At 35.2% G+C, this 20,170-nt stretch overlaps 1 protein-coding gene across 4 annotated transcripts in view; it reads left to right on the top strand.

Moving 5' to 3' along the window:
• The window catches only part of RAB28 (RAB28, member RAS oncogene family), an 89,270-nt gene extending 69,654 nt beyond the window's left edge, over nt 1-19,616 (top strand). For 2 of the 4 annotated variants that reach the window (XM_003364738.5, XM_070262698.1), the window contains exons 5-8: nt 4,155-4,258; nt 9,687-9,764; nt 17,324-17,418; nt 18,671-19,616. In XM_003364738.5, the coding sequence (XP_003364786.2) occupies nt 4,155-4,258; nt 9,687-9,764; nt 17,324-17,413 (272 nt within the window). In that variant the 3' untranslated portion in view covers nt 17,414-17,418; nt 18,671-19,616. The remainder of the gene's footprint in view (nt 1-4,154; nt 4,259-9,686; nt 9,765-17,323; nt 17,419-18,670) is intronic. The other 2 variants (XM_001500923.7, XM_070262697.1) reach the window with 1 other exon arrangement.
• The last annotated feature ends 554 nt before the right edge of the window (nt 19,617-20,170 follow it).

Raw genomic sequence — 20,170 nt, forward strand, 5'->3', positions numbered from 1 at the left:
TTTTTTCGTCTTCATTTTTTTTTTAATCCCCATTTATGTTAGCTACACAAGAAAGCCCAAGACAATGATACCATTGGTGTAGCTCCTGCATTCTTACCCTACGCTACTCTGTCCTCTGCTTTTCAGACACCAGTTTTATCCTTTCTTAACTTTTGAGACTCTTCCCTTGAGTCTTCAGGAGCTTACAAATAAGACATCAATAAAACTCCTTTATTCTCAACATCTTCCTCAAACAAAAGTTTATAAAATTCTTCTTATGTCACTTGCTCACCCAAAAGGACAGTACTGCCTTCTCCTGAAGCTCTTTGAGGTGTTGATTTTTCCCTACTATCTCTATGTTATCATTAGGACTGGATGTGGGGAAGGTGACCTTCTTGTTCCATATTGCTCTTTCCAGATCATTTTCCTTCCTCTTCCCTTAGAGCCCTTAGATTTGAATATCCAGCTATATGATTATACTTCCTGTTACTTAAATTTGTTGGAGTTATCAGCCAAACCCTGAATCACTGTCTTGAATTTCTTGAAGATTTTGGCTCCCGGTCACAGTTATTCCATTACTGTTGCTGTCATGATTCTTGGTAATTTCTGCAGATTATCCTTCTAAAACCTTGGTCTCTTAGTTCCTTGAATTCTTCACCTCCAGTCATCTTGCCCCCCACTTACACTAACATAGTTATTCTGTAGACCTAGTCAATGTCAGTTTCTGCACCCTCTCCATAATTTCAGTATTAATTTCATGCATCCCAGTCTGTCTATTATCTCCTGTCTTTCCAGTTCACTTTCTTTACTAACCAACTCCAGTAATTTTTAAACCCACACAGGACCTTAAAATCAGTTCATCTTATCAGTTTTTCATTTTCCTGAGCCCCTACCTTACCCAACTTAGATTCCATGCTCCATCAATATATAACTCTATTACGTTTACTATCTTCAACTTTCTTGCCCTTCTTTTCAGTTATTGTACATGGTTGGGAAAACCCCAGCTCTACTTAAATGCAAATCTTTATCTGCTCAGCACCTCCACCCATGCAGCTGAATGTGTCTGGAACAAAACCTACCCATACACTGTCTCATTTTAAATTCAGGTTAACTATCTTCAAATGACTTCTCTGTATCTTTCACATCCCACGTGAAATCCATTAGCATATCCTATTCATTTCTTATTCCAAAAATATATTGAGAATCTGCCCCACTTTTTACTATCTCTACAGCTACCACTCTTATCTGAGATACCATCTTCTCTTTCTTCGATTTTTACAGTAGCCTCCTCAGTGGCTTCTCTGCTTTGCATTTGACCGTCTATAGTTTATTCTCAACAAAATAGCCCAAAAGAACTTTTTACAATGTAAGTCAGATTACCTGTTTTTTTTTTTCCCTCACAACCCCCCAGTAACTTCCCATCTCTTTTACACTGGCCTATACGCCCTGCATGATCTGGTCCCTGGCTTTTTAAACCTCATTTCCCACTATGTCCCCTCTCTTGCTAACTCATTTCAGCCCCTCTGGCCTTCTGGCTTTTCTTTGAATCTGCAAAGCATGATCTTGCTTTACTTTAGGGCCTTTGCACTTTTTAATTCCCTCTGCTGGGAAGGCTTTTACCCAGATTTTCTTGGTCCTTAGCCTTCTTAAGGTCTTTGACCTACCTGTTTAAAATAGTCCTTCCACTTATGTACTATTTATTTTTCTCCATAAAATCTGTCAGCATTTGCCATGCTATATATTTTACTTATTGGTCTCTTTCCTTTTGTTAAAATGCAAGCTCATTGTTATATCTGCAGCACCCAGGACAGTGCCTGGCCGTAGTAGGCACTCAAATATTTGTTGAATGAATGAATGAATGATCAATAAAGTGGTTACCATTGAAATTGTTAAGCACTTGTTTAAGCAGGGTGTAGTATGGTTGAAGTAAAAGAAATTGCACGTATACAGTATTAATGCCTTTGTCCTTCAGTTGCTTAGACACACCAAAATGTTAACAGTTGTTATCTCTGGTTAAGGGCATTTTTTATATCATTTTATGAATATTTGGGAAATGAGCATGTATTACTGTTATAAGGAAATTTTAATTCCATTTTGAAAAATAAATTTGAAGAACTAGAAAAATGATATGGTTTACTGAAGGACATAAAGGAAATTAAATCATTACAGCAGTGAGAGTGTTATCACATGTATGAGAGACGAATACTGGATATTAATTTAAGGATGCTGTTAAAAATGTAAGAAAAGAAAGATTTTGCCTGTGTCTCACTATGACTTTACATTTCTGGGTTATTTAGAATGAAATACTCTAGTAACTAAGTCCTCTTAAATGTTGCTCACCAAATTCTAACACAACAGAGGAAAACTTTGAAGTGAAGTTCTGTGAGGGCCTTTTCTGTATCTACTGTCTCATTTGTCAGAATCTCAGTTATTTAAAATAACTTCTATGACTCATAACAGTTCATAATACTGGTGGTGACATTTTAAGGACCTGGATTATGTCTTTTTCATCTTTGGGTTCTCAATGTCTACTACAGTGCTTGGTATATAATAGGTGCTCAGTAAATGTTTGTTGAATAAATGTTTGTTTTCTTCATTTGATCAGTTATGGTTATCTTTATTAGGAAAGGACTTTTGCTTGGATAGTCACTCCCCCAATGCTATAGATAAACTGATGTGGTATTAGGGAGTTGAAGAAGGGGGAGGAAGAAAGGAAAAAAAGAGAAAGAAAAAAACAGAACAATGATAGACTATTTTATTAGAAAGACAAATGCACACACACATTAAATGACAAATTTCACGGTCTTTTTTTAATTGGGTAGTGATTTCATTGGGGAATTTTCCTAGTGACATGATTTGTTCTTAGTCTTGTTGAATTAGGAAAGTATTTTAGCTTCAATATTATGATAAACCAGATATATAAATGTCAATGCTAATAGCTTAGTATTTTAGTCTTCTACAACTTGATGCCTGTGGTATCTGGATATTTTTTGGCCTGTTCTTGTAAATAAGGTCTTAATGATGTTTAAGGAACAGCAACTTGTGGCCAGAAAAGAAAAAAACTCCATATTATCCAAGCTAAGCAATATAAATGGGGCTTAGGAATCTCCCGCTAGATCAGAAATCTCCTAGAGAAAGATCTCTTGAGCCTACAAACTAAAAACCTTCAATATAATTTTAAATAAAGCCTTTTATGTAGTATGAGAGCATTTTTTTAGTTGATAATCAATTGCCACTATTATGTAGGCTTACTAGATTTGCAAATTTACAAGTTTTTACAAGTCTGTTGGGTCCCTTCCTCAGGAAATCAGTTTAAGTTTTTTTTTCCTATATTGACTCAAAGAGCCTAGTTGTCCTTAAATCCTGTGAATATATTTGCCTTATAATTTGACGGCATTGAGTCAACACCCTTATAGGGTCTGTAGTGTTGTAAAAAGAGAAACTGTTCAATAAAGGATCACATTTGAAAAAATGAACTGTGCCGGATGAAACCAGCATTGGATATGAGTACTGAGCTTTGCTTTAAAGCACTCACAACTATTCAAGGAAATATACCCTTGCCCATTACTTTCAAAATGGATCCTTTAGGTTTGGAAAGCAACTGAGTGGTATCTTTGTGCAATTAAACCATAGGTGTAAAAAAATTAAAATAAATATGTAATGAAATATTGATTATCTTTTAGCAGAAAATTAATTATATATTTGTGTTAACATTAAAATTTGTATAGATTCCAGAAATATTCTATCAAAGTAATTAGACTGTTTCAAATCAGATATGTTTGGGTAAGTGCTTCTTACTTTCAATTAATCACTGGGTTTAAACACATCGTTATACTAAGTAGATCTTTTCTGAGTATCATCAGTGTCCCTGAAGCTAAATAGATAACAAGAATGAGCTTTCATTTTTTGAGCACTTTCCATGTGCTGGTCATTGTGTGCTATACATGGAGTAATTCTCAAAGAACTAGATATAACATAGGTATATTTGTTTTCCAAGTTTTTAGATTTAGAGACTGAAGCATAAAGAGGTTAAAGAAGTTGCCCCAGATTACACAGCTAGTGTCTAAGCTGGGATATAATATTGGAAGATAAGTCAAATTTAAAAATGTTAAAAATTTATTGATTGACCCTAATATTGAATTTTGTTCTCTGTTTGTTTTTGTTTACCTTTCTAGTTGATTTGGAGCATATGCGAACAGTAAAGCCTGAAAAACACTTACGGTTTTGCCAGGAAAATGGTTTTAGTAGCCACTTTGTCTCAGCAAAGACAGGAGACTCTGTAAGTAAAATAATGAATACTGAATATCTTAAGTGATGTTTCACTTTTATTTACTAATATTCATAGGAAGTATACTTTCTTTACTTAACTTTTGGAAGAAATTAATTCCTGTTGAAGATTTGAAATAGATTAGCTATAACATATTTATTCTGTTTATATTTTTAATTCATTTACATAATTTTGTGGCTGTTTTAGGGAATTTAAAAATATGAGAGTTAAAAAGAATATAAATCACCCTTAATTTCAGCATCCAGAGATGCCCATTCATAACCTTATATGATTCCTTCTAGTCATCTTTTTCAGATACTCACAAGTACTAGTGCTACCGTGCTACTGCTGCAGATTTCATTTACTGAGTGCTTACTTTGTGTTAGGCACTGTACTACTCTATGTCTGATTTATAGATAAGTCTTAGAGAGGTTATGTAATGAGGGCCCAGGTTACAGAGCTAGTTAAGTGGGTAGAGATAGGATTTGTAGTGACACTCAGGGTTCACCATATTAACCACACTAAATATTTACTTTAAAAAATTAAGATGACAATATAGAAATAATTTTGTATTTTACATTTTTTTTTTAAAGATTGGAACCTGAGCTAACATCTGTTGCCAATCTTCTTTTTTTTCTTCTTCTCCCCAAAGCCCCCCAGTACATAGTTGTATATTCTAGTTGTAGGTCCTTCTGGCTCTGCTCTGTAGGGCACCGCCTAGCATGGCCTGATGAATGGTGCTAGGTCTGCGCCCAGGATCTGAACCAGTAAAACCCTGGGCCACCTACGTGGAGTGCCCGAACTTGACCACTTGGCCACGGGGCCTGCCCCTACTTTTTAATTTAATATATTTATGTGTAGAAAATTTTGCCATGTCATTCAGTATTATAAAATAGATTTAATAATTCATTAGATTTAATGATCCATTAAATGTTCAAAAATTTATTCAACCAGGTCCCTGTTGTTGGACATATAGGTTGTTTCCAAGTTTTGGACATAATACTCTAAAATTTTGTCCATAAGCTTTGATGTTTTGATTATTTCCTTCAGGTAGATTCCTTGAAAGGAAGGGAATTGAAACATATTGCCAAATTACCACTAGAAAGGCTAATTTATACTACCACCAGCGTTGTATGAGTGCCATATCACTGTATTCCTTTTTTTTTTTTTTTTAAAGATTTTATTTTTTTCCTTTTTCTCCCCAAAGCCCCCCGGTACATAGTTGTGTATTCTTCGTTGTGGGTTCCTCTAGTTGTGGCATGTGGGACGCTGCCTCAGCGTGGTCAGACGAGCAGTGCCATGTCCGCGCCCAGGATTCGAACCGACGAAACACTGGGCCGCCTGCAGCGGAGCGCGCGAACTTAACCACTCGGCCACGGGGCCAGCCCCTCACTGTATTCTTTTTTAACAGTCAAGATTTATTTATTTTGTAATCTTTGTCAATTTGGTAGGCAAGAAAAAATGAAAGGTATTTCGCTATTTAAATTTGAATTTTTTTGATTGCTGTTGAGGTTGAAATTTTAAAAATTTCATTACCTATTTATTTTTTGCTTATAATCTGTTTATAATTTTCTATTGCTTTTTACAATTTTGTATGACGATTTTTTTTAGGGATACCAACATTTGTCGTAATTTTTGCAAATATTCTCCACTGCCCAATTTTTGTGTGACTCTTAATTTTTTTGACATTTGTAACCAAAGGAAGTTCTTCTGTGGTTTAATCTTTTTGATGTTTTTTCTGTATGATTTCCTTCATGGTTTTTGTGTTTAGGATAAATAATAAATAATATAAAGGGTGTTTAATCTTTTTTGGGATCAGATTCATTTAAAAATTTGACCTTTTGGAAGCCTTTCCCCTGGGATAATACAAACAAAGGCACATACCCACACATGCTATTTGAAAAAATACAATATCAATACTCTTTGATAAGTCCATCCATGGATTGGGCTTCTACCCTCACTTATCTTCCTAGGATTTTTTTGCCATTTTAGAATAATTTTAACTTGCAGTATTTTATCTTGTGTTTAACCACTTAGTACTTTTTGTATACTTATGTTGAACCACCCTTAAAAATCCTCATTGTTTTCTTTTTAAATGCAACTTTGAAATGATTTGTTCTTGTGGAATCACTTTAAGACTTATAGTCATCTCCAACTGCAGGTTACTTCTCTTCATTGCTTGAGGAGTTGAGCTCCTGGCTTACTGTACTTTCTCTAATACTACCTTAGACATAATTATTAGTGATTTCAGTATCTTTGTCCTTTACCTTATCTCAGCCACTCACTCCCATGCATTGTCATTACAAATCACTGCAGCTCTTCTGTTATCTCATATTTCAACATCAGACATCCTGATCATTGACTACCATCTCATCTTTCCAGCTCACACCCTTGAATGCCCTAATCCAATCAGTCTGCAACCCCAGCAGGACCTACAAGACATTGATGCTAACACCTTTTCTATGTCCCTAACCTCCTTTCATGTCCTCATTTTCCTCTTCCTAACTTAAATCTCATGGCCAATCAAAATCATTTCCATGCACATACCTTCAATTCTCTTTCCCCTCTTTCACTTTATCAGACTTACTTGGCTAAACCTTAACTCTGATTTGAACTGGGCCCCCACCTTTCTATGGCTGCACCCGTGTATTTGAACATGATCAGAGAAAAACACAGAGGCATGCTGGAAGTTTCACTTAAAATTTGGAATTTCTAACCTTAACTAGGCCCATAATGATCCTCAATAATTATAGCACATATCCTTAGTCCTTTGTCTCCTCCTCACCCAGAAGACTGTTTCATAGCTTCTCTTTTCTCCTCAGATCTTCAAAACTTCCTTGTCCATTCTTTCAGCTGATGACTTTGTTTCTTATTTTACAAGAAATTTGAAACAAACAAGGCAACTTCCACGTATTCCTGCCACCACATCTGCCCCCACTCTCCTTCCCACCCTTCATGTGTTCCCATATCTTCTGTCTCCTTTGTGGTTACTGTGGGATGAATTATCTCTGCTCTAGCTAGGGTCAACTCCTCCATTGTGCATCAGTCCCTCTTCTCTTTGCCTAGTAATGAACGTTGCTTAGCAGTTCTCTCTTCCCTACATCATCATTTTTTTCAGTCTACTGGATTATTCTATCAGCATACAAAATATTGTGACTTTTCTTAATCTTAAAAACAAGAAAACTCTTGATCCCACTTCTCTCTCTAGCTATTGCTTGCTTTCCTCCACTTTCCAGTAGAATGTTTTAAAAGAGTTGTCTCCAGTTCTCTTCTCCCAGTTTCTCTTGAACGGTTCTAGACAGACTTTTTCCCCCAACATTTCGCCCAGACTGGTGTCATCAATGTCATCAGTGACTTCCTTTTTGCTGAATTCAGTGGCCAGTTTTTAGTCCTCATCTTACTTAGTTGCAGCATATAAAATAATTGATCACTCTCCCCTCTTTGAAATACTTTTTTCACTTAGCTTCCAGGATACTATACCTCCTGGTTTTCCTCTTACCTTGCTAACTGCTCTCTCTTAGTCCTCTTTGCTGATTCCTTCTTATCTTTCCAACTTCTAAATATGGAAGTTTCCTAGGACTCAGTCCTTGAATATCGCTTTTTCCTAACTTATTGCCTTTGTGACCTCATCTGGTCTCATAGCTTTGACCAGACCTCTCCTGTGAACTCCAGATCATATATCCAACTGCCCCCAGCTCCTCTGCTTAGAAGTCTAATAGGCAGCCCCAATTTAATTCAGGTCCGGAGCTGAGCTCTTGATATTCCCTCTTCAGATCTCTCATAGTCTCCCCCACTTCAGTAAATGGCAGATCTTCTACAAGTTGCTAAGGCCAAGAAAATTTTGGAGTCATCCTTGACTCTTTTCTTTCTTTGACATCCCACATCTGTCTATCACCAAGTCTTTTTGGTTCTACTTTGAAAATATATCCAGAATCTGGTAACTATTTCTTACTGTCTCCATTGCTACCACTTTGTTTCAGGCTTCCATCATGTTTTACATAAGTGTCCTTCCTGATTTCTCTTTTTGTACCCTTGATCTTCTATAGTGAATACTCAATACAATAACCAAATTGACCCTGTTAAGACAAAAGTCAAACTAAGTCACCCTCCCATGGCTTCCATTTCGCTTACAGTAAAAGCCAAAGCCCTGCCAAGGTCTTACATGATTTATACCCCCTTAATCTCTTTGCTCATTTTGTTTTACAATCCCCCTCTTTCTCTCCATTCCACCACATTAGCTTTTCTACTTTTTCTTGAACACTGACCACCAGTGAACTATAATATTAATGCCTTTTTGGCTACAGATGACCTAAGTCTTTTGGGGATACTATATTTTTTTGTTTAGAAATCAAAATTAAATTAGTAAAGTTGCAGTAAATATTTAGTAAGTAATCATGAGATAAGTAGGGATAAGAATATGATAGGACACTTATGAAACAAAGACAAGTTATACATGACAGTGAATGTCTGGATTGGAGCTCTAGGAATCATAGTGGACTCAGCAAAAGGTAACTATGTATGAAAGGCTGTTTATCGAGAAGTATTTGTAGATTTTTGTTTAACGGTAATGGAGCATACTGCTCCTTTACTCTGAACTGATAAAATACAGTAAAGATTACTCAGTTGTTTTGCTCAAGAGATATGGAGAATTTATTGAAATTGATGAGAGCCACAAAGATTATTAAAGGGTTGAAAAGTAGGACCTTTTAAGAGAGGCTAAAACCAGTTCAAAAGACCAATATAGAATTTGGCAGTGAAAAACCTGGATAGTAAAGTAGAGACTAATTTATTCTCATTTTCTTCAGGACTTATAGGAGTTTGTTATGCCAGTAGTTTTTTTTGGTTTTTTGTTCGTTTTTTTTAACATGGTAGCTGTTATTAATTGTTTTATTTTAAATTTTTAAAAATGTAAATTTTGGGGCTGGCCCGGTGGCACAGCAGTTAAGTGCGCATGTTCCGCTTTGGTGGCCCGGGGTTCACTGGTTCGGATTCTGGGTGCGGACCTACACACCGCTTGTCAAGCCATGCTGGGGCAGACGTCCCACATATAAAGTGGAGGAAGATGGGCATGGATGTTAGCTCAGGGCCAGTCTTCCTTGGCAAAAAAGAGGAAGATTGGCAGCAGTTAGCTCAGGGCTAATCTTCCTCAAAAAAAATAAAAAAATAAAATAAATAAAAATGTAAGTTTTTAGGGATAAATGTGTCTGTTTAGACCAACTCAGTGAATTACATGGATTTTCAAATTATGGTTTAATCATTTAAAGAAATTATTACACTTAAAATGTTGCTGTATTTGACAAATAAAACTATTTTTGGAATAACCTGGTACATCATATTTTTGTAATTCTTTCTGTTTATCATTTTTTAGAAAGTTCAGTTTATTTGAAGGTAACTTAAGCATGCCTGTTTTAAATCATTTAAATCTGTTTTTGTTATGTAGGTCTTCCTGTGTTTTCAGAAAGTTGCTGCTGAAATCCTTGGAATCAAGTTAAACAAAGCAGAAATAGAACAGTCACAGGTGATTATATTGAATTTTATATTTTAAAAAATAATTTATTTCTGGAAAGACATTAATTTTCACCCCAAATCCTTTCACATTTATACATTCTATATACATATCCCTAAAAGCCTTAGAAATAGATTGTGTGTATAAATCAGTGTTTATTGCAGAAGATGGAGGATATTAACTTTTTGCCAAATTATGATACCTTTGAAACTTCATTTTGTCATTTTTGTTGGAAAAATGAGATTATATAATAAAAGTTTCATCAATGTTTAAATAATGGGTTAAGGTGCTGACCATATTGTTTTGTACTTTAAGTTCTTCCAGGACTACTGTATAGTATTCTTTTTATGTTTCATACAAAATCCCAGCTGTTTATCAGCGTTTAGTCTTATTTAGTGAGAGTTTACTCCATTTGGCATCTTCCATGTTTGCTTTAGTCAAACATTAGTTTTTCAGTTTTTTTTAAGTCTGTGCTCTCTCTTGTCTAAAACGTCACCCACTGTAATGATACTAATTTTTGATGTTATTTCATTGTTGATTTAATAATAGTATTAATTATTGAGGATTTCTGAATTCTTTCACTATTCCTGGACAATTCTCTTAGACTAAGAAATAAACATGATACTAACAGTCAAGCATTTAAAAATACCATATAATAGCACACCAGTTCACATGTTTGAATGAACAAAGAGCCAGAGCAAGAGCCTTTAGTTTAAAGTTAAGCTTCAGAAGTGGTTTGGTTAGAAGCAACAAAAAATTATATTTTTCCTTAATTACTTCCACTCCATCCTCATCTCATGCAGCTAAAAAGGTATAATTATCTTTTCTTAAATTTTTCTTTAATTCTTTTAGAGTTAGTTCTGTGTCTTATTTTCATGCTCATTCCGTGTATGTGTGTGTTTTAAAACGATTAGAGCAAATATCAATTAAAAATTGCTATGCTGATGTGGCTATTTCTAGAACTTGATTAAAATATTTGGAATTCTGGATATCTGCTACTTTTACTTCTCATTATTCAAAAGACATTTATTTCAGCATTTACTATGGCCAGGCACAATGTTAAGACATTTTGTGCTCTATAAATTGCTCCCAGACACACAAAAATAGTTACATGGTTTTGGCTAAGGAGGATGGATACTAAAAGAGAAATTGCCATGATTTGCTTGATTGCGCACAAGTTGGCAGACTCCAGAGGTCAAGTGATTCCCTTGCTTTTGAGCTTCTCTTTCTAAATGATGTTTGTCTCTGATTAGAGTCCATGAATGATTATCAAACAATCATGAATGATTTATTGATCATATATTATATATATGGTATGGTAGTGGGTCTAAAGAAGATTTAAAGGAGTTTAAAAAGTAGTCCCTGCTTTCAGTAAAGAAAATTAATATATGATTTGCCAGGCACTGTGTTATCTCATTTAATCCTCCTGCTAACTCTGTGGGGCAGGTGCTATTTCATCATTTTATGGGCAGGAAGCTGAGACTGTGGGGAGGTTAAGAAGGTTGATCCACTAAACCTAAGGTTAGGAGGTGGTGAAACCAGGTTTTGAACTCAGGCCTGTCTGACTGCAGTCCCCCTAGTGTTTCTACTCTACCATATTGGGGGAAGATTTACTGGGCAGTTTGGAGTGGGTGGTAAGAAAATGGCTGAAAGAGAAGCTGGCATTAACAATTTGAAAAGCTTGGGTTGTATTTTAGAAACAGAAGACAAGTTTGGTTAAAATAAATGACCATGTGTGTTGGAGTGTGAAGGGAATTTGAGGAAAGATTATGGAGATTTATGAATGCCAAATTGATAAATTTTATCTAACGTATTGACAGTGAGAAATAATTTTTTAAGCAGGGAAATAAATGAAAGCAGTTTTTAGATAGAATTAATCTAATGGGATTGGCGTATGTGTGGTTGGATGGGAAAGAGATTGAAGCAAGGAGACTGTGTTTTGGCTCTCATGTGATAAGGACCAGAATCAGGGTGAAAGGGAAAGAATGGATGTAAGAGACATTTCAAAGAAGAATCAATAAGGCTTGTGGAATGACTGGATGAAAGAGAGAAGAAGTCCAAGATCACTTTGAAGTTTCTTGCCTGGGGGAATGGAGAAAAGGGAGACCCAGTGATTGGTGGGCCCTCCCTAGAGGAGAAGGTGTGCTGATACAACACAGGCAGCCTCTCTGAGAATGAACTCTGTATACTGCCTGAGCTCTGTGGCAGTACTCAGGTTCAAGCATAACACTCCAGAGAGATGGAGTAACTCAGATACTTTTGAAAGGCAAAATTTTAGGGAAGCTTTATTCATATTCTTAGCTCACTGTTATCCGCCAAGAGTCAGAAAGTTACTATTTTGACTTTAGAGAGAGATTTAACATCTAGGCATATTTTAACGAAAGAGATATCAGATGTGTTAACTACATAGCTCTCTACCCTTCCTGTACACTGCACCTTGTTTATTAGTGTACTCTATCTTGTTTATTGTGCAATGAGATTTAATTCGATCGTTTGTTGGTGGCATTTACTTTGAATTCATTCATTTGAAGGTGAATTCAGGTTACTAGAGCCCTGTTCTATTATGTTTGTCAGAATCCTTTGAATAGGGAAGAATGAATTTGGTGCCTTTGCCAATTAAATTATTCATTTTACAATTAACATTTCTCAGTGTTAACATCTCTCAAGGAACAGTTTTGAAAGGTCATTTTTTTAAAGGATGTTTTTAAGAACATACTTATAAGCTGTGTTGAGCAGCTTGTATTTCTTTTTTTATGGAAGTTTATTTGACTTATAACATTTAAATTTATAGATGTATAATATGTTAATTTGATGCATTTATGTATTGTAATATAATTGCCATTGTAGCAATAATTAGCATCTCTGTCAAGTTACGTAATTACCCTTTCTTTTTAGTAGTTGGAATAATTAAATTTTACTCTCTTAGCAAGTTTGATGATCATAATACAATATTTTTGTCTATATTCACTGTACTGTGCATTATATTGCTAGGGCTTATTTATTACTCTGCGTGAGTTTATACCCTTAAACTAACATCTGTCCTGTACCTCCACCCCCCTCCCCAGGTAACCACCATTTTATTCTGTTTTTACAAGTTTTTTTTTAAATTCCACATATAAGTGATATTATACAGTACCTATCTTTTCTCTGTTTGACTTATCTCACTTAACATAATGTGCTCAAGGTCCATCCATGTTGTTGCAAATGGCAGGATGTTCTCCTTTCTCATGGCTGAATAATATTCCATTGTATATGTGTGTACCACATTTTCTTTATCCATTAATCTATCAATGGACACTTAGGTTGTTTCCATATCTTGGCTATTGTAAATAACACTGCAATGAACACTGGGATGCATGTGTCTTTCAAGTTAGTGATTTCATTTTCTTTGAATGACTACCAAGAAGTGGAATTGCTGGAAGTTCTGTTTTTAATAGGGTCTTTTCTTGTACCTCTTGGCCACTTGGATGTCTTCTAAAGTTCATTTAAAAGACAAAGAAGTTTAGATCTTATATATAAGGGAGGGGGCAGAGAGAGAGGGAGAGGAGGGTGCGGGAGAGCATGCAAGCACCTGTTTTCTGTGGCTTTTATGCCATTGGAAAGATCCCTGAGGGAATTCGGTGTAATGTTTGAAAGTGTTATGTATTATTTTACAGACAACGAGCTAGATGGTAGATTCACCACTCACATGGAAATTGATGCTATAGTAATTTAGTTTGTGACATAAATACTTGTAATGAGGTTTTAGTCTTACTTCCATTCACTGATTATTTAAAGAGATTCTGCTATTTTAGTTCTAACCTAGATTGTTTCTGTTTGGAAGTCATACAAAGTGAGTTATCAGCACATTTTGCAAGCTTTGCAAGGAGGGGAAAGGGGAAGAGGGAGAAAAGAAAGGGAATGCAGTTAATTAATAGAGCATTTATGTTTTTGCTGTTTAACACAGCAAACATTTTTTGAAGGTCTCCTTTGTGCCAGGGACCACATCAGGATCTAAGGATACTGCGATGAATGAGTTAAAGTCCTTGTCCTCAAGGAGCTCCCAGAATAAACGGGGGCAGACATATATTTAGACAATTAAGTATACTCTACATGCGTTTTTCACAATTCCCAGTGTAGTTAATAGTTTCATCTACATTACTTATCTGTTCTCCTCTTTGCTTCCCCTAACTATTCTCCTCTAAGATAGTGTAGTAGTTGGGCATAGTTGTTAACAAATGTACTAGCTTCCCAGATTGTTCAGAATTTTGTTTACAAAGTAGTCAAACCTTTAGGAGAAAAAATAAATTTTCAACTGCTATTCTCCAGGAAGTCCAGCATTCAGCTCTTTAAGAATGTGTTAGATAATCTAAGAAGAAAATGCATAATCCTGTATCTTATTTCTTTCAGTCTTAATTGCAAGAAGGTTTTGCGTATATACTTGGTGTTAAGCGTTCTTAATACATTTTTATGCCTTGACATTTTCACTTGCCAGTTAATAAATTGTGAATTTCTGTATTGTTCGAACTAGGTCTGCATTAGTTTCTTCAAAACAAAATTTCTCTCATGTCTGAGATACTCATGAAACTTGCTAAAAATTCCTTATGTCCCCTCTGAATATTTTCATACTTTGTATGAAAGTATCTAGCATAGGGCCTGGCATGTACTAGTCATGCTCAAGATTTTAGTTAAGTTTTACTTAGCACACAACTGTACAGCGCAAGCACGCATTTAAACCCTGATCCTAGGGGCCCTCTCTTTTTGGCTTTGTCTGAATATTGACCTTCCTTAAGGACCCATAAGGAACTTAGATTCTTCTAACCTAGGTGTTAATCTTTTCAGCATTTTCTCCAGTGTATTACAAAGACTGCACTGGAATTCCTTTCTTATCCTAAACATTACCTGTTTTCCTTGTAGAACATATTTATTCCCTTTGTACATATTATTCTAACTCAAAGATATTGAACATTGCTTAATAGATTTCCATATCATATCCCATTTTTTCATTTTTCTACTCATGTTTTTAATTTATTTTTTCATATAGTTTCAGAACCAGATGGGTCCTTAGAGACCATGTAGATAAATTTTGTTTTACAGATTAAGAGATTGTGAAGACCAAAGAAGTGAAGTAACTTGCCCAAAATTATGAATGTTGCTGGTAGCATGTAATGGTACATTATATAGAAGAAAAAGAATAGTAGCTTTCTTTAAGCTCCTGCTGTGTGCAGAGTATTGTGCTTTTAAAAATCCTGTATCCATGCTTTAAGTGCAAATCTATAATCCTGTTGCACTTTTTATGTGTATCAATCAGAATATTCTTTAATAGTTTACACATCTGTTTTCCATGCTAGACTCTTATGCATCTCAAAAACAGAGATCATGACTTATTTATCTGAATGTCTTCAATACCTAGAATAGTGATTGGCTAAAACAAGTGTTTTAGCCTTCGATGTACGTTTACTCCATACCCTGAGCATGAAAAATTGACTTTTGCAATGGTAAATATGTTACTGCTATCTGGATTAAGGCATAGTTGCAAAATTAAGACTAAATTTATCTTTAGTGTCTTCCCAAGAATCCATCTCTACTCCTTATACCTTACTATTCCAACTCCTAGGTTGCTTTCTTGCTTTCCCTCTGAATAGCTACCACTTTCATTCCCAGTATCTATTCACAAATATTCTTAGACAAAATAAGGGTTAAGCTTGTGTTCAGCCACACAGCTTCTTTCCTTTTAGGGATACTTCATTATTTTTACTCCGTTGACTAATAGCAGAGAATAATTGAATATACTCTGTGGCTCCAAAAATAAAAGTTGGTGTTTTGTAAGTAAGATTTCCTCTGAAAGCCTCAATGAATGGCTTGTAAAGAAGCCAACTACTGTAAAATCACCTATCATGAAGTTTATGTCATGGAAATTATGTTTTTTCTACTCAGAAAGCAAAGTTTTTAATCTACAGAGCCTTGGTTCTGGCTTTCAGTTGAGAAACTATACAAAGCTTTATGTCAAACAGCCAAGGACCTCAAGAAGGATGTTGGCTTGTTAGTTCAATTTGATGAAAATTAATGGTGAAAATCTAAGTCATTTATGTTAGTCAATACTTTGACCAAAATGTCTTGACTGTAGGTCAGAACCTGGTTGTGTTTATAGGATAGGGTTTAAACCACCATTTTGGAGGATTAATGAGTTGCTTACTGATTATGAAAATCCCTTCTCTTTATTGTAACCCATAGTTTGGCCTGAAACAATTAGGTTTGGGGAGGTCAGATAGTGGTGTTCAACATTTCACTCATGTACCCCCTCATACCCTCATATCTCATGTGGCAGTTGGTAATGCCTCTGTTGATAGCATCAGGCTGAGTGCCTAGTAAATCAAGAGTCTTGTCCAGAAGTTAATACTCCTTGATAGAGAACTGGAGCAGAGCCCATCCAAGGCTAATATACCATAGCATCCTGTTCATTTACTTGGGGTTGTTTATCCAGTCTTTATAAATGTTATCACAAACAACAGCCCATATTAACATGTTTTTCTATATGTGTTAATTAATAGATGCTATTATGAAGGAAGAGTTTTTTGAAATAAGGTATCTGAATCATTAAAAAAAAGGATAATTTCATGTCTGAAAAATTTGGGGAGCATGTTATCTCTATCTTACATAGTTTTCATAAATGGTCTTTTCGTCCTAAGGGTTATAGCAATCAAAAACCTAACAAAGTAGTTTTGAGTCTTTATTTAGCAAAACTCTTAGATATTTGAAAACAACAGGTGTTGTATTTTAAGTATTGTATGTTAGGATTTGTTTTTAAATGACAGAAAAGTGCATTTTGAACTTGTTTATTTCTATATGAAATTCGAAGCATGGAGGTTAGAGTGGTGAAGGATTGGGGAGTGAGCATCAAAAGGAAGTCTTTGACAAGTAATAAATATTATCAAATGTAAAACTTGTAAGTGGCATATGGCTTCCTCTGATTTATGCATTCTCTCCCCACCTTCAAAGAAAATTAATTACTCTTTCCTCTATGTTCCCACAACGTAAGTCCACTAGTAAAGCACTTATCTTGTATGACAATTAGCTGTGTACGTGTTTCTCTTCCAGTTAGATCCACAGCAATCTGTGAACAAATCCTGTGTAATTCACCCATACTTTCCCAGTATGGAGTGACTGGCACATAATAGATCCTCAGTAAAATTTATTGAAGGAAATGGAATTAATACTTTTACTATACTTTAGCATAGAAAAGCCCCATAATTCTTCTTTGTCCTCTGAAATACTGGGTATTATATATATTATGTATAATTGTGATATCAAAAATAGAACTGACAACTTGCCTGGGAGGTTCAGTAGACTTGTCTATTTCAAGAATTAAATAGAATTGTAAAGGATAATGTTTCTTGGATCTTTGTTCATTTTCTTTCCTTTTATATGTATATGTTCTGCTGTTTCTTTTGTGACATATTTAAATTTATGTGTGTATTTCTTTTTCTACTTTAGTGGTCCCTTCTATTTTCAGTCATTGAACATACTTTCTATTTTTTCTTCTTTTTTTTTTCTTTCTTCTTCATCTTGTTTATGTTGTGTGGAATTGACAGCATATTGTCAGGGCAGAAATAATGAAGTACCCGGAAGAAGATATTCAACATATCAACTCTGCTCAAAGTAGAATCTGTTCAGTACAGTAGTGCAGGTATTAATGAATAAATTATTGCAATTTTGGGGAGGTGGGGGGGAGAACTAGTGAATGCTATCTTATTCCTTATTCCTTATCAATAGAGAATTTCCAATGATTATTGTACATCATTAGGAATTACTATTGCATAAGTCCTGTTTTAGAACTTTGAAAAGTTGATCCTTTGCCAGGAGGCTTACGAATTAAACAAGGAATTGGGAACAAATTAAAATAACATTTCAATTACTTTCCAAGTATTTGTCTTTATGGGTTTGTTTATTACATATGCAGTGAAGTAGAAAATTGAGGCAGTTATTTCATTATTCATTCCTTACCATTTTTCCTGAAATAGCCTGGTAATTGAAAGAGTATTTTTAAAATTTGCCTTGAAATTACCTTTTGTCTGCTTATGTGCTCAGCCTCAGTAACAGTCAAAAACACTCAAGAATTTGTTTTAATTTAAATTGTTACTTAGAGATGAGTATTAGGGCATATTGGTAAATTCATTGTTTAAGATATTCTTGAGGTGTAGGTTAGAAGGAAGGAAGGCAGTGTTAAAAGTATCTTTGGTTTAAATTATTTTAAAACCATGAATGTGAGGTAATTTTCTAAATTTCTCATTATTCTATATTTTGTTAGAATCATTATTCATAATCTAATAGTGAGCTACTTGGAAGTAAGTTGGAGATTTAGGAGGAAAGTTTTAAAAATTGGAGAAGTTTTAAAAATTGGCTTGCTCAAAACATTTCTGCTTTATATATGACTCTTTTTAACATTTATACCTTTTCTCACTAACTCACAAATTGTTGTAAACATTCTAAAAACAGTTATGGCTGGGTATAATAATGGTGTATGAAATATTAATAAATGATGACTTTTTAACTTTGAAATGATAAGGTCTTGTCTATGAATTAAAATATGTAAATAATTAATTTTAATTCCTTTGCATTAAATTATAACCAGGGTTTAACTTTTCATATTGATGTGTTAGTTTTTTGTTAGACTTGTGATAACCTCAAGGTGATGTCATAAAACCAGGCAAGACTCAGTAAAGAAATTGTTGTTACATTGTTAAACCACCCCCTCCCCGCCCCTAATCCCAGCTCTGCATTAGTTTGTTCTGGTTGATGCTTTTAATATCAACTCCTGCTTCATTTATGATGTCTGTCATCAGGAGTTCACCAAAGTTCAAAAAATAAAAATATACTTTAAGGAGTTCTTTCTAAATGTTCTGATGTCCTGATAATAACTCTGTTTTCTTTTATGACAGCGGGTGGTGAAGGCAGATATTGTAAACTACAACCAGGAACCTATGTCAAGAACTGTTAACCCTCCTAGAAGCTCTATGTGTGCAGTTCAGTGAGCGTATTTTTCTTTTGTACTGATAGTTTTGGCTGCCCTCCGCCTCTGTGTGGGCCCTAGGACCTCTAGGAACTTGTTTTATCAGTGACCATCTCTGTAGTTCAGTTAACACTTTCCTCCCAACTTGCTTCATCATTAAGTGTTGCCTCACAGCCGCAGGCAGCTCCTTGGACTGGAAAGAATTCAACTTTGGGACCACACACTTTGAATTCAAAATGGAAAGCCCATTCTATGGAATTAGACTGCTTCATTGAAAAAGAGTAATGTTGGTTCTCTTTGTGTCCTCACTTCTTTTTTCCCTGATGTAAATTTTTTTAAACAAATATGAAAACTATCCAAGGCTTGATTATCAGCCAGGATTTTGCCACAGCACAGTTTCATTCTCTTAGCTAAACTCATACATGGCAAAGTATGCTTCAGAGTGCAAACATTTAAACAAGTAATATATTTTATCTACAGATACTTAAGAAGGCATTCTTTTGCTATCTATTGTGAGTGAAAATATATAAAGCTGTATCTAAATGAAAATGCTTGAAATAAAGCTGTAATAGAAATATTTTTTTCATTTTTTAAGAAAAGGCCTAAATTGTTTATACTGTAGCTGTAGCTTACAAAGTAGTATTTGATATTGTATTTTTATTACTGTATCATGGTCATTATGCATTGTATAATATTCAGGGTAGACGGCTTTATGAATTTTGATAAATGTTCAGCTGATGCTCCACATGGACTTTCTCCTGCAAACTGCTTAAGGGTACTCCCAGAATGAGTTACGACTATTGTTGGATCATTGTGGATCAGACTGTACCTGATGTTCAGATGTTTTTCTCCTGCAAATAAATTTATTTAAATTACTTCTTTTGGGGATTTTCTTTCAGCCATTTTCCTTTTGTTTACAGGAAAACAAAGTGTATTTGGATACAAAATCAGTGATCCTGTGAAGTTTAATAAGCATTCAGTTACTTAGAGTTGTTAGGTTATTTTGTTGGACTGGTTAAAATCTAGACTCCACAGCCTGGCATTTCAGGGGCTCCATATCAGCTGCCTCCTACCTCTCTGCCTTGTCTCATGCCCATCTTCTGTGCACTGCCTACCTCTGTGCAAGTAGAGCTATGGACATGCTCCTGTGTGCTTTATGATGCTCTGCCTTCCTGTCTTTGCTATGCAGGTCCCTCCACCTGGAATTCCTCCCCCTCTCTAAATGTCTACCTTCTGTCAGCCAGCCTTTAGGCACCATGAGGGCAGGGATCTGTCTTGGTCACAGTTGTGTTGTGCTTTTTGTGCTAAGGCACAGTCCCTGGCATGGTTGCTGCTGCATATTTACCACATCGAAACAGGAATGAGTGCTGCCCCTCCATGAAGCCAGTCCTGGACTCCACAGCTGAAAGTTCCATGTGAGTACCTCTTG

Source organism: Equus caballus, chromosome 3 (genome assembly GCF_041296265.1).
Source record: "Equus caballus isolate H_3958 breed thoroughbred chromosome 3, TB-T2T, whole genome shotgun sequence".
Lineage (NCBI taxonomy): Eukaryota > Metazoa > Chordata > Mammalia > Perissodactyla > Equidae > Equus > Equus caballus.